The sequence below is a fragment of the Sander vitreus genome, chromosome 16 (genome assembly GCF_031162955.1).
Source record: "Sander vitreus isolate 19-12246 chromosome 16, sanVit1, whole genome shotgun sequence".
NCBI lineage: Eukaryota > Metazoa > Chordata > Actinopteri > Perciformes > Percidae > Sander > Sander vitreus.
In genome coordinates this window covers 767,842-782,016 of record NC_135870.1, presented here as the reverse complement: position 1 = coordinate 782,016, position 14,175 = coordinate 767,842, and the positions used below count along the sequence as shown (strand labels likewise).

General features: G+C 42.3%; 1 protein-coding gene across 3 annotated transcripts in view; it reads left to right on the top strand.

Moving 5' to 3' along the window:
* Nucleotides 1–13,492, top strand: part of LOC144531051 (G-protein coupled receptor-associated protein LMBRD2B) — a 34,136-nt gene extending 20,644 nt beyond the window's left edge. For 2 of the 3 annotated variants that reach the window (XM_078270949.1, XM_078270950.1), the window contains exons 10-19: nucleotides 585–768; nucleotides 1,575–1,756; nucleotides 1,949–2,082; nucleotides 2,812–2,917; nucleotides 3,514–3,611; nucleotides 4,406–4,509; nucleotides 6,144–6,190; nucleotides 7,227–7,341; nucleotides 8,390–8,516; nucleotides 9,825–13,492. In XM_078270949.1, the coding sequence (XP_078127075.1) occupies nucleotides 585–768; nucleotides 1,575–1,756; nucleotides 1,949–2,082; nucleotides 2,812–2,917; nucleotides 3,514–3,611; nucleotides 4,406–4,509; nucleotides 6,144–6,190; nucleotides 7,227–7,341; nucleotides 8,390–8,516; nucleotides 9,825–9,888 (1,161 nt within the window). In that variant the 3' untranslated portion in view covers nucleotides 9,889–13,492. The remainder of the gene's footprint in view (nucleotides 1–584; nucleotides 769–1,574; nucleotides 1,757–1,948; nucleotides 2,083–2,811; nucleotides 2,918–3,513; nucleotides 3,612–4,405; nucleotides 4,510–6,143; nucleotides 6,191–7,226; nucleotides 7,342–8,389; nucleotides 8,517–9,824) is intronic. The other variant, XR_013503188.1, reaches the window with a different exon arrangement.
* The last annotated feature ends 683 nt before the right edge of the window (nucleotides 13,493–14,175 follow it).

The window sequence follows — 14,175 nt, the reverse complement described above, 5'->3', positions numbered from 1 at the left end:
CCTGCAGTGAGGTTATAATGAACTCTTTGGTTAGGTGTTTACACTTCTTTTAGACTAACTCTGCCATATACAGTACGTTACGCTACTGCCCAACACTGCTTGCAGTTGCAGTACATGTTTGATTTAGCGCTGTGACGCTGGTGGCACAGGTTGCTAATGGCGGCTACTTTTGAATTAGCCAGAAGAAGTTGTTGACAAACTGGAAATCAACCCAACTCTAAGGTACAGCTGTTTATAGCCGCTGCAAATTGTGAACATGAAATGTCTGTAGAAATATGTGTAAAGAAGTTCATTTTAAAGCTGAGGTAGCAGCCTAAATTCCTTCTTAATCTGACCAATGAACAGCCAGGTGAATGCAGGCTGAGAAATAGGAGATGTGACGGGCAGTGGAGTATAGACAGAATCACCGTGATGTGACACTAAAACGTCCTCGTCACCTTTTGCTCAGCGCCATTAAATTGTACGTACAGGACGCAGGAGTTTTCTACCTGCAAGTTATGGTAGACAAACATAGTGATTGATTCTAATCCAGGTGTGTGTGTGTGTGTGTGTGTGTGTGTGTGTGTGTGTGTGTGTGTGTTTAGGTGATCTACGCGGTTCAGAGGCACAACAGGACTCGTGTCCAGTGGCAGATCCTTCTGCAGCAGGCCATCCACCTGGAGGACGTCGCCAAGAATGAGACCAGCTCAGCGCACCAGTTCGTCCACAGCTTCCCGTCCTCTGAGCCGGCCGGATGGTTCAGCAGATACGTGTACACGCCGACTGCAGGTGCGTCTGAGTGCCGAGTCATTTCAACTAAACCTTGTTTTCATCATAACCTTCCATTTAGGGATGAAAAGTCACTGTTAATGTATCGTAAAGGCTCTGCTACACTGAGTATTTCTGTTGCAACTAACAGCAATGCCGTAGCGGTGAGAGTTGGGCTTTCAGTGCAGCGTAAACATACAAAGCGGCATGTAACCTTAGTCTATGGAAGACAGAATGTAGTCCTGTCAAGACCTTCAGTCAGTGAACAGTTATGTTGCTTCCTCCCATCTGTGTAGAGTAAATGTTCGGCCTACAATATTAATATGCCAGGAGTAAAACACTTCATAACATCAGGAGCTTATAGACTTCCAGGACTTTACCAATTAACTGCATTACAGCTATTAATAACACTGCGTGCGAGATGAAGGCAGCAATTAATACAACATAAAAATCTAAAGACCGTTCATGTGATTATTACTGTGTGAAATGAATGAATGCATTATCCTGATAATGGTGAAACCACGATGATTCCTCAGACTATAATCATACCAACACAATCTCTGATGGTTGCATCCCTAGCCATCAGTTCACAGGAGGAGTGGGAAAGGGCCAGTTCTGATCTTTAGTTAGTTTTTATCAGTTTAGTTTGCACGTCGCATAGAACAACATTAAAATGATCATATGAAACAACTGCACACAGGCTCAACAAGAGTTCAACATACTTTTAAACTCATTCAGCGTTACTTTAAGCTTCAGATAAATCTGTAGATGTAGAAACGGGGATGTGATATTATGTATGTTCTCTGTGTGTGTGTGTCTGTGTACAGAGTGGTACTGGGAGTGTTTCCTGAAGTGCTGGTTCTACCGGCTGCTGTCGGTGGTCCTGACCCTGTTCAGCGTGGCCGTGGTCTGGTCCGAGTGCACCTTCTTCAGCACCCGTCCCGTCCTCTCTCTGTTCGCCGTGTTCATCCAGCTGGCCGAGAGAGACTACAACTACCTGTACATCGAGGTGAGTAAGATATGTAAGGAAGGTAAATCAGAAACATGAGAGAAAAGCAGCAAAATACTGGAACAATCACATAAGGTCTCCTCCCACTCAAAGCTCTGCCTTCCTCTTGTTTCTGACCTCTGTGGGGGTTAAAACCCTGACAGCTCTGAAGTATTGGTCTCTCTGGTTTGTGATGACACTTTTCTCCACCAGATGGCGTGCTTCGTCACTATCTTCTTCCTGTGTACCTGTGTTTACTCCACCGTGTTCCGCATTCGGGTCTTCAACTACTACTACCTGGCCTCCCATCACCAGACTGATGCCTACAGCCTCCAGTTCAGCGGCATGTGAGTCACAGGAAGTTACATATAACACTGTATATGTACAGTATATACACATTCTCTCTGCACCCTCTGAACTTGGAAAAGCTCAGATACAATACTACAATACTGATCCTGGGACTACTTTAACATGTCTAAACTAGAAGAAATGTAATCTGCTGTAACCTGTAACTGATTACTGCAACCTTGTAAAATCTTTTTAAATTGTAGGTTTTCTTTTCTCTTGTGAGTGTGTTTTTACAGGATACTTTTGGGTTTTAGACTTATATGTAAATGTTTGAGAATCCAATAAAACATGAATATAATGTTCAGGAAAGATCTTCTGGGCATGCAGCCTCAGAGAGGAGACAGAAGAGCAGGAGCTGTTGATGTGTGGGTGTACAGGGTTATATAAAGTGATAATAAAACCTATAATAATAGAAGTCATAGTTTTAAAAACCGAGCAGCATGTTAAAAGAATAGTGCATCGATAACCGCATGCATTCGCCACAGTTAGAAACAAAGTGAGGTGCAGAACATATTACATTACATTTAGCTTTTATCCAAAGCGACTTACAATTGCTATGTATGTCAGAGCAACTAGGGGTTAAGTGCCTTGCTCAGGGACACATTGGTTGATGTATCACAGTGGGAATTGAACCCAGCTCTCCCACACCAAAGGCATGTGTCATATCCACTGCTCCATCACCAGCCCACATGATAACTGATCTTTGATGCAGACTCTTGAACCTGCAGGTTGTTCTGTCGTCTGACGCCTCCTCTGTGTCTCAACTTCCTGGGTTTGATCCACATGGACTCGGCCATCTCTCACCAGCAGAAGGAGCAGACGGCCTACACCTCTGTGAGTCTGCTGCAGTAACATCATCTCTGTAGAATAGAATATGTTTTATTGTCATTGGACAGCAGCTGTCAAACGGAATTTTTCTGCAACTCACCCTCAGTGGTACACAGATAAAATGACAGTATCAAGGCAAAAGACACAGAACAAAAACAATAAATATAGTTAATACAATAATAAAAGTCAGATATTGCACAGTTTGTGTTTGCAGAAGGACTGCTATTGCACCATTATTTGTTAGTGTTCAGTTTCTTTATGGCACATGGGTAAAAACTGTTCATAAGTCTGGATGTGCTAGCCTTCATGGACCTGGATCCATTCCCAGAGGGCAGCAGGGTGAAAAGGTGATTGGCTGGGTGGGAGGAGTCCTGTGTGATGCTTTTGACCCAACGCAAACATTGAGCCCTGTACATGTCTTCTAGGGTGGGTAGTTGTGTGTGTGTATGATGCCCTGTGCAGTTTTAATGACTCTCTGTAGAAAAACCACACCAGAATGCCATGAGAGAGGATGCTCTCCACAGAGCATCGGTAGAAGGACAGTAGCAGTAAGCGGTCCACAGTGTGCAGGATCAGCTGTCTGACTGCTGTTTGTGTTTCAGATCATGGGGTCGATGCGTGTTCTCTCTTTTATCGCTAACGGCTTCTACATCTACTACCCCATGCTGATAGTCATCCTCTGTATCGCCACCTACTTCAGGTGAGTTTAAACTCTCTAAACACGTTCATGTTTTCCCTCACGAGAGGATTTAGGGCTCCATTTTCATTTGGGTTTTTTGTCAGACAAGAGCTGCAAACGCTTAAGTTAAGTCATAGTTTCAAGTCTTTATTTGTCACATATATAATTACAGGAGCGGTCATTGTTCTCAGGCTCCAATATGTCGATTACTTTGTCCATCAGTTGTTTGGTCTTTAAAATGTCAGAAAATGGTGAAAAATGTGGATCAGTGTTTCCCAAAATGCCCAAGATGACGTCCTCAAATGTCTTGTTGTGTCCACAACTCAAAGATCTTCAGTTTCCTGTCCCAGAGGAGAGAAGAAACTAGAACAATGTTCACATTTAACACACTGACATCACACAAGTTTACCTGTTTATCATAAAAAATGACTCCAACTGATCATCACAATAGTGGACAAGCAATCTATTAATCTTTGCAGCTCTAGTTTGAATTTAAAACCCCAGCAGCAGAGGATCTAAGAGACCTTTATAGATAATAAAAAAAACAAATAATTAGTAATGTAGGCCAGTCCCCGACCCATGAAGAGCCTTTTAACAAGTAGCACAACTTTAAAATCAATCCTAAAAGACACTTGGAGCTCAAACTTTCTTGCTTCATTGTAGTTGGAACATTACAATTATACAATCATATAAACAGGGTTATCACACAAACTGTTATGGTTTCTATAGTATTTAAGACCTGCTGCTCTGTGCTGGTAGTTACATCATCAGAGAGAGTGAAGAGTTGACTAAGTGATTATCAACTCTGTCCTCAGTTTGGGGACTCGCTGTCTGAACCTTCTGGGCTTCCAGCAGTTTGTGGGCGACAGTGAGATGACGTCTGACCTGATCGACGAGGGCAAGGAGCTGATCCGCCGAGGTAACCAGCAGGGCCACACGGAATCTCTGGACGCAGAAACTTCAGATTTTAAACAGATTTAGAATCGGGGATGCACCGAATATCGGGCTTATTGACGGGGTTGGGTTTCTGCTGAACCCTACGCTGTCACTACGCGCTACGCTGGTCGACGTGATGACGGCGCCGTTGATTACAGGAAGGTGTTTACGTAGGTGGAGCTTCAATGCAGCAGGCTGAGAGGAAGTGGAAATGGAACTGGTGAGCAGAAAAAGTGTTGTTTGGCAGTACTTTCAGTCAAAAGAAGGCCATTCAAGTCCAGCTACATGTTCAATCTGCAATGCTGATTAGTCTGGTGGTGGCGAGGACCCTAAACAATACACAACATCACCGCTGTTACAACATCTGGTATGAAACATCTGGAAGAATACGAGCTGAGCATGAAGGAATCTACAGACAGCAGCCAGAATGCAGCAACTTCAGGTACGGCAAAGGAAGGACAGTCACTGTTTACTTCATTAATGTGTTGACTGTGTTCATGGACTGAGGACGGGACGAGGACTCAGCAGAATCTCAACCAGGGGGTTCAGGATTCAGCAGAACCTCAAAAATCTGGATTCGGTGCATCCCTAATTAGAATTTTAACACATCTCCACGCAAGCAGAAAAGTAAACCAGTAAATTCCACAGATTTTCAGTCTGGATCACCGTTGAAAACTAAAAGTAAGAGATTCCATGTGGGTCTGGTAATGAGACACCAGAGGTCCCCACAGTCCTGTCAGATTAACTCACACACCCCTTCATCAATACACAATCTGTGTTTCAAATGTATGAATGTGTTCATTATATAAAAGTGGATATTGTTATTTTTCATACTCTCTACTCTATACTGTCAGTATTTCGGTACTCCTGCTGCTTGGGAGTGAAGTTGGATGTTTCTACCGTTTATCCGTTACTTTTAGCTAACCATTTCAACTGTTTAGTCAGTTCTTTTAACATACATAACATTACTTTTAGATAACTATTTAAACTTCTGTGCTCACTTGCTAGTTCTAGTTTTTACCCACTCTTACACATCTGCAACATGTCGTGTTCAGGTGTTACAGCCGATATATTCCTTTATCCCTTGTGTTGTCGTCCTGTCGACCTGCAACTTTGTGTTTTTCTGGCTCGAAATGTCAACATTTTGTTGTTCTTTTTCTACACTTTTTCTCAACATTTTTGTCAATTTTATTCCAACTTTTTTGTCACTTTTTTGTGTATTTTTAATTATGTTTTTGTCCATTTTTCAACCATTTTTTTGTCGCTTTTTCCGATGTTTTTTCACTTTTTTAAAAACATTTTAACACGTTTTTATCACCTTTTGGGGATGTTTTTGGTGGTTTTTTGTCACCTTTTCCGATTTCTTTTTGGTCACTTTTTTCAGCGTTTAAAAAAGAAGAATTGACCCGAGGACAACAGGAGGGTTAATCAAATCATCAAATACAATTTTTTCAAATGAATTGGGCTAGTCCACAATTTCTCCACGTACCCCCTGGCAACAGCAGAAGTACCCCAGGGGTACAGGTTCCCTGGTTGGGAATGCATCACAGATAACACTGTGCTAACAGTCTCAGTAGCGTGTAGCCTCTTAGACTCTGAATATGTTTGTTTTCACAGAGAAAAGGAAGCGGCAAAGGATTGAAGATGGCGAGAACAGACGCAGAGTGAGTAAAAAACTCCGATCGAGCTCAGACCTCCTCCACAGCTACACTAGACTCTACTTTTATTTTAATAAAACTACAGCTTTGAAAGGTTTTTATCTTCGTCCAGATCTTCCAAAGGTCGTTGAAACCTTCTGCTATTTTGGATATATTCTGCTTAACCAGACAAATGAATGTTAACACGGAAACTCACACATAAACTGCAAAGAGAAGTATGAAAGTCGTTTACAGTTTGACTGAATGTGTCACAAAAACTGAAAAATGAACTCAAAGAAATGCTCTTTTCTAGGTGTGGTAGCCGTAATAGGCCTTTACGTCTGTTTTGGTGAGCCCAGAGGGAAAATATGGCATTTTAAAAGTAGCCTACATTTACGGTAGCTAGCTAACGGTAGACTACAGACAAAGGGGCATATTTTTACGTCAGTTTTTACGCTGAAAATATTTCAGTCGACACATTATGTGGAACCGAAAAGAGGAACTGAAATTTGCTAATCCGGTCCGATTCCTACCGGTTATGTAGGAACCCAACCCTAATAACAAGTCTTCAGCCCCATCGGAAGTTCTTCCTATTTTTAGTTCTTAAAGGTCCTCCCTCCCTTTATGCAGAAAGCTCACAAGAGAAATGTGCAGACATCCAGAGAAGAAGGTTTTTGAAAAAAGAGAAAGCTATTACAATGCATTTAGGAACAGAGATATTACATAAAACAGAAGGAATTAGTTTATGAAACAATCTCAGCAGTGAAACCAAAGAATCTAAAACAAACATTATATTTAGGCGAGAGGGGGATGGGAAGAGATTTTTATATAATTATTTGTTTTATGAAAGAGAGAGGGGCAGCTATAGAAGATGAATCTTCTTTCTGCTCCTCTTCATTCAGGACTGTGAAATGTGTTTGCATTCAGTCGTTAGACGCACTTGAATGATCCCAGCTGCAGCCGAATGTTTTCAGAAGTCACATAAAGAGTTAAATGGAGATCAGCTGTGTTTCAGGTTGTGTGTGTGTGTGTGTGTGTGTGTGTGTGTGTGTGTGTGTTGCAGGAGTGGAAGGAGCGCTACGGAAACCAGAGAGAAGACTACACGGCGAGGAACAGGGGCAGTCACGAAATGAAGGAGACCAGTTACTCTGACACAGTGGCGGCCAGCAACAACAGACGTACGTCTAACCAAACGCAGCTAAACTACGCTGGTTTGAAGCTGCTTAAAGGGACAGTTGAGATGTTTACAAGTCTGCTTGTATGAGCTACTTCTCCATAGTCGCTGAATATTGTCAGAGCCTTCCCTCGCTGTCAGACAGCCCTTTACTCGGGGAACTGAAGCCGTTATCTCTGCTCTCTTCACACCTACCAGACTCCTTTTGAAAAAAGCGAGTTGCTGCTCTACCGTTGCCTTCATTGCTTAGTTAGTTTGTTAGTTTGGTTATTTCCTAACCATTTCAACACACAATATAATCACACAATAAGACAAAAAACAACCAAACAAGGCAGCGATAGAACAACTCTCATGTTCTGCAAAGTAAAATGACTGTGTCATGTCATAATAATAAACATTTGCACCATAACTTGATGCAAAAAAAGGCACAAATTCTTGCAGAAAAAATCACCAAGATGCAGGAAATGAAGCGTTTGATATGATCAACATTTTTTCAGCCCCACCGATGTTGAACCCAAAGTTCCACCCTTGGCTTTGGAAAAACACTGATCTACATTTTAGAGACAGAACAACTCATCCATTCATCCAAAAATAATCAGCCCTAAAAATGATGATGAAAATGAAAAATGTTTTTGTTAAAGGAGACTGAAAACCAGTCAGTATCTCCCGGATCCCCCCAATACAGTAAAACTGTACATTTTGGAGTGGCCTTTTATTGTGTCCAGCCTAAGTCACACCTGTGCAATAATCCTGCTGTCCAATCAGCATCTTGATAAGCCACACCTGTGAGGAGGATGGATCATGTGCTCACTGACACAGATTTAGACACATCTGTGAACAATATGTGAGAGAAATAGGTCTTCTGTGGACGTAGAAAACGTCTTAGATCTCTGAGTTCAGCTCATGAAAAATGGGGGCAAGAACAACAAGTGTTGCGTTAATAATGTAGTTCAGTGTATATAAGAGCTTCTGTTCCTCAAACTATCCCTTTAAATCCGTAGAGAAAAGACCTAGTTATTGATTGGTGCTGACAGCTGCTGTCTGTTGAACAGAGGCTAAATATTCTCGCTCTGGGAGTCGGCCGGAGAGAGACTGCATCGAGCTGCTGCAGGACGCCGAACCTTTAGACTTCAACGCCGAGACTCTGACAGACGACCCTCTGGAGGCCGAGCCCGGCAGGTAAACACCACCCTGATCAAATATTTACACTACTGTTCATCCTTTATTCAATAATAACTATTTGAACAGTTAAATTCAGAGTTTCCACGTGTCCTTTAAAAAACATCTGATCATCTGAATTTGAGGTTTTAGGAACCAAAACTACGAAGTTAAAGGTGCCGTAGGGAGGATTGTGAAGATCCAGGACTTAGCCAAAGAATGTGAACATCGACAACTTCTCAGTCCCTCCCCCCTTTCTGCTAAAGCCCAAACGGTCTCCTCAGCCCCTCCCCCCACAAGGGAGAATGAATGCGTGTGCATGAGCAGTGATTGACACGCAGTTAGACACCCCCCCTGGCCTTGATTGATGCATCTGAACAGTTAGACCATCCCCCCCTGGCCCTGATTGGTGCATCTGAACAGTTAGACACCCCCCCTGGCCTTGATTGATGCATCTGAACAGTTAGACCATCCCCCCTGGCCTTGATTGATGCATCTGAACAGTTAGACACCCCCCCTGGCCTTGATTGATGCATCTGAACAGTTAGACACCCCCCTGGCCCTGATTGGTCCATCTGAACAGGGAGCTGTGGATTGTTGCTTCCTGTAGTTCTACTGGAACATGGGGTCAGTTTCAGCAGATATGACAGACAGGGAGTTTTAGAAGTCTCACCTACTGCACCTTTAAGTTTAGAAAAAGATCATGGTTTTGGGAGGGCGGGTCAAACAAACATGGGTCTTTTACCCAGGAGAGCGTTGTTTGTGTCCCGGTTGAAAACGGTGAGTTATTTTAACTTTATGTAAGAGTCGTAACTACGTTAAGTACATAGTTCCGTCGTGTACGTACGCATGGAAGTGAAGTAACGTCCGATTGTAACCCAAACCACCATGTTTTTATCAACTTAACTCCGTAGTTTTGGTGTCTAAACCTAACCAAACTGGGACCGTTTCTCAACGTTAACGGTGTGTTTTAGAACTGCGACCGTTAAGTTTAAATATGTGGACTGAAACACTTCTGTGGGTCGTATTAGAGGGTAGAAACAAACTACCTCCGTGGTCGTCTGGTTTGGAGGACTTGTTGGTCTCAAACCATGTTCCCTGATTCTGACATGGCTGAAAGACAAGACCTCTTACTGTACATTTTGTGATTTAGATCGACGGATTTCTTTTCCTCTCGACTCTTCAGATTTTCCTTCATATCTTCGTACCTTTTTGCCAGTATGGATGTGAAATAGGTCTTGAATTGTGTTCAAAAAGGTCTTAAAAAGTCTTCCATTTAACCTGTTGAAAGCTGCAGAAACCTGATTTTGTATCCTGCTCTTCTTTCAGACATGCAGGGGGACGATACCTGTCCATGTCATCGTCTCGGAGCCGAATATTCGACGACGTCTGACGGCAAGAATAAATCTGAAGCGGAGCCATAAATAAAACTGAACAGGACCTCCATCTCACGGCTCACTGGCTGCTTCATCATCTCCCAGGATGCATGGTAATTAAAAAACAGGTCACACTTATCCGGGAAGTCTTCTGGAAACATCTTTGCATCAGGTTTCACGTCCAGCTTGGCTGCAGGCGAATCAAGGCACTTTTGAAGGAATATTAATGCTATAAAAGTTACATAACCTCTCCGATATGAATGCAGACAGACACTGAATGAGTTTGTGCTGCATGTCATGACGGCAGGAGCCTGCAGTGGCTGCATGTCGACACGTCACTTTAACAGAAGCTTCAACGAAGGTCCATGAAGTAGTTTATTTATATGTTGTAGATTTATGTATCTGTCTATTGATAAAGCCGGTTTATGACGGATCGATATCTGCGTCTGATGGGCTGCTGGTTTCATCTGAACTTGATCTGAATGTCTCGACTCATTTAACCCCGTTCACGTAAGAAACTGCTCCAGCATGGAAGCTAATCAAATCTTTATTTGTAATAATCTGAATCTTAAAATCAACTGGATGTAATCACTACTGAATATTTAATGTTGTGAAAATAAGAAAAGGTCTCATTTAAAGTTTGAGTATTTTACTTTGAAAGCTGTGATTTTGCCTCCGGGAGCAACGGACGATACTCCTGGAGTCAGTCATTAGCCGTGTTTCCAGTCACATATTTTCATGCACATTTTGCACAATTATCACATTAGAAAAGCTGGATCAAAACACGACCGTTCTAGTGTTTCTGGTGCCGACTATTGAGGGAAGCAACGTTTAATAGACTAATCCAAAGTCTCTTCAACATGTTTCTCTTTGTTCTTCTACTGCAGATGAAAACACTGAGATCACTTTGGGATCAAAACTCAAACGCTTAAAACCCAAAACGTAGCGCTGGAGATGGGTAACCTTACTTTACATAAGAAATAGATCTATGTTAGGCCTAAAAAAAAAAAAGTTTGGTTCCTGTTGGTTGTCAGTGGAGGTCATGGGTCGGTAGGGAATTTATTTTATTTTATTTTTTTTCCCAGTGGCAGCAAGGGATAGGTATGAAATGTATTATTTTTTTTATTTTCCTTTACAGCAGCAATGGATACTCTATTTCTTCATAACATAGCCTACCTGTACTACATGTACAGTTGTCGCTTAGTAAATTGAAAACATGGTGAGGTTTTTTCAAGGTCTGGGTATCAATACAGTTGAAGTTGTCGTTAGCTTCCCTCCGTTGAGCCACAGGGACTTGCTGTAACGTTAGCACCCTAAAGGCCGTTTACCTTTCATTTCATGGTGTTTGCTTGCTACGTTGCCATCCTCTTGAACGACATTAAACACAACATCTAGTTCCTGAGTGGTTTCATCTGCCCTGCTTAACGTGTTGAAGCTCCCGGCGGGCTGCTTGAAGGCGCCGTAAAACTGGACACGCCAACGTTAAGTGGTGCTGCGGCGACATCAGGTCCTCTTCCAGCATTGCTGGAGGACAACAGGCGTCTTGCATCGCAAGAGTCAACTTTTTATTTGTGTATTTATTTAATTTGTAGTATTTCTTCCCCAAGCTCATAAAATAAATTTGGGTCTCACATAAATTGACAGTCGGTCTGAAACCGGAACCAAACTTTTTTTTTTTTTTTTATGCCTTACATGCATAATTAGATCAAGTACGTACGCACGGAAGAGAAGTAACCCAACAGATTTCAACCCAAACCACCAACTTTGTCCAAACCTAAGTCAGTAGTTTAGGTTTCTAAACCCAAACGTCATAATTCATACTGTGAACTTGAGACAGATCGCTTTCAAAGTAAAATACCTTCATCATTTAAAATTCAGTGGAATATGAAAGTATTTAGTAATGATTAAACTTACAATTAGTAACAATCAGCTGTTTATGAGATAGTAATAGTTTGTTAGTTTAGTTATTATTTACCTCCATACTCATACTAAGTCATTTAAAACGTGTTTTTCTTTCACAATGTCAGAAATGACATCTGAAGCTGTCGGGTTTTTGTTTTCTCCACTTCCTGTTAAAATGGTCCCAAACGTGCCATTCTTATAGAACTGTTACCTTCAAGTAAAACTGTTTCTTTGACCCTCCATGAACTGTAAATACAAAAAGAAGACAAAGAGAAGTGACCTTTTTTAAAGACCATACCTGTGTTTTATGTTTAAACGTGTTATTTAAACTTTACAACAACTTTACAGCGCGGTATGTTGTGGAGCGAGCTAGAGAGGGATTGAAGAGAGGGAGCGGAGAATCCGAGAAATAAAACGCTGTTTTCTCCGTTTCATCTCTACTAGAAATGCAGCTGTAGCAAGTATCTCACTATCACTGTCCTCACTCATATTTCAAGACGCTACAAATGATATCCAGCTACAAAAAAGTCTGAAAAGTCTGAAGTTAGAACGGAAGAACAGAGAGTGGTTTCCATGCAGATGATAGGCCGTCTCGTCTCATTGGTGGAAACTGGCAGCTTTCAGATCGCTGCAGACGAGAGACTAACAAGGAGACATGACATCATGACTTTGCGTAAACATACACGCCCACTTTCCTAAAGCCAAGTGGCGTGTTATCTGTACGCATTTTGAGTTGTCTGCGTGTATGTCTACGCTGTATACAGGGGGCGTAAACATACACACCACTTGGCGTGTTATCGCGAGAAGAAAGCTACGGTTGAGTTTAAGAACGGGGTTGGCTTTAGTAAAAGAAGAAAATGACCGTTGAGTCTCGTTGTGAATCTTCGGTCTGAACTGCACTTTACGTGTTCAGATTGACACCACTCTCATGTCGTGTAAATATGAAGCTACAGCCAGCAGTTAGCTTGGTTTAGCATGAAGACTGGAAACAGGGAAACGTTTACAACCAGATGCTGGCAGGTGGATGTTTGAACCCAGCCATGCGAGCACTGGGATGTGCCTTTAAAACGGGTTTCTGCAGATTTTAAATAAAACAAAAAATAACTGACAATGTTAACACATTTCCAGCTCAAGCAGAAAAACAGTCTGCTAAGTTCTGCAGATTTTCATTCTGGATCACAGCTGAAAACTGTTATGTTTGGGTCTGGTTATTGTTGCCAGTTAGCATGTTTGATTTGCAGTAGAAAAGATTTGAAGTAAAAACACAGGTGTGGCCCTTTAAATATGTTTAGCACGTAGCGTTAGCGTGGATGCAGAGGTCCTGCTGGCAGGTTCAGCTGAGCTTCAGCTCCTTTAAATAAAGTTCATCATGAGGAGGAAACTGACCTGAGAACAGTGACTGTGTGTATATATATATGTACGATATCTTTTTTGTATTATATGGGCTAACAGAGAGCGTTAAAGTGACGGTTTGTATTTATTGTGTTGCAGCCTGGTAACTCCTGGTAACCCTTCCTCACACTGTATGTTTCCTGATCTCTCATCACACTGCTGATTCTGCTGATGAAGTATTTTATGTTCTTAATATTTATTGATCTCAGCACAGAGTAGTTAGAGCCCGTTGATCTCTTATCTTTGTTGTAGTGAATTATTAAGAGAAAAGATGATGTACGTGTTTCTCTGCTGCCAGTGTTGTGTCAATAAAAATGATCAAAGTGCTACAGCCTGCGTGGTCCTGTTTATCACAAATATATCCTACAACCTCCCTTAGCTTAGCTTAGCTCTGCTCCTCCAGTAATTCTGTCCTTATGTTTTGTGAATTTATATAAAGTTATAAGTTATTGTTATTAAATACAGTAGGACTGTTAAGTATAAGACTGTCTCTCGCTCTTACCACGCAGGAACAAATCATTTTAAAAATGAATTCTATGTATAGTTCAAATAAAGTCGTGTTTTTCACACCTGCTTCATTTAGTTGTGTTGAATGTCTGTTCCTACCCTCACCTATGGTCATGAAGGCTGGGTCATGACTGAAAGAACAAGATCCAGGGTACAAGCGGCCGAAATGGGTTTCCTCAGGAGGGTAGCTGGCGTCTCCCTTAGAGATAGGGTGAGAAGCTCAGTTATCCGTGAGGAGCTCGGAGTAGAGCCGCTGCTCCTCGAAAGGAGCCAGTTGAGGTGGTTTGGGCATCTGGTAAGGATGCCCCCTGGGCGCCTCCCTAGGGAGGTGTTCCAGGCACGTCCAGCTGGGAGGAGGCCTCGGGGGAGACCCAGGACTAGGTGGAGGGACGTCCAGCTGGGAGGAGGCCTCGGGGAAGACCCAGGACTAGGTGGAGGGACGTCCAGCTGGGAGGAGGCCTCGGGGAAGACCCAGGACTAGGTGGAGGGACGTCCAGCTGGGA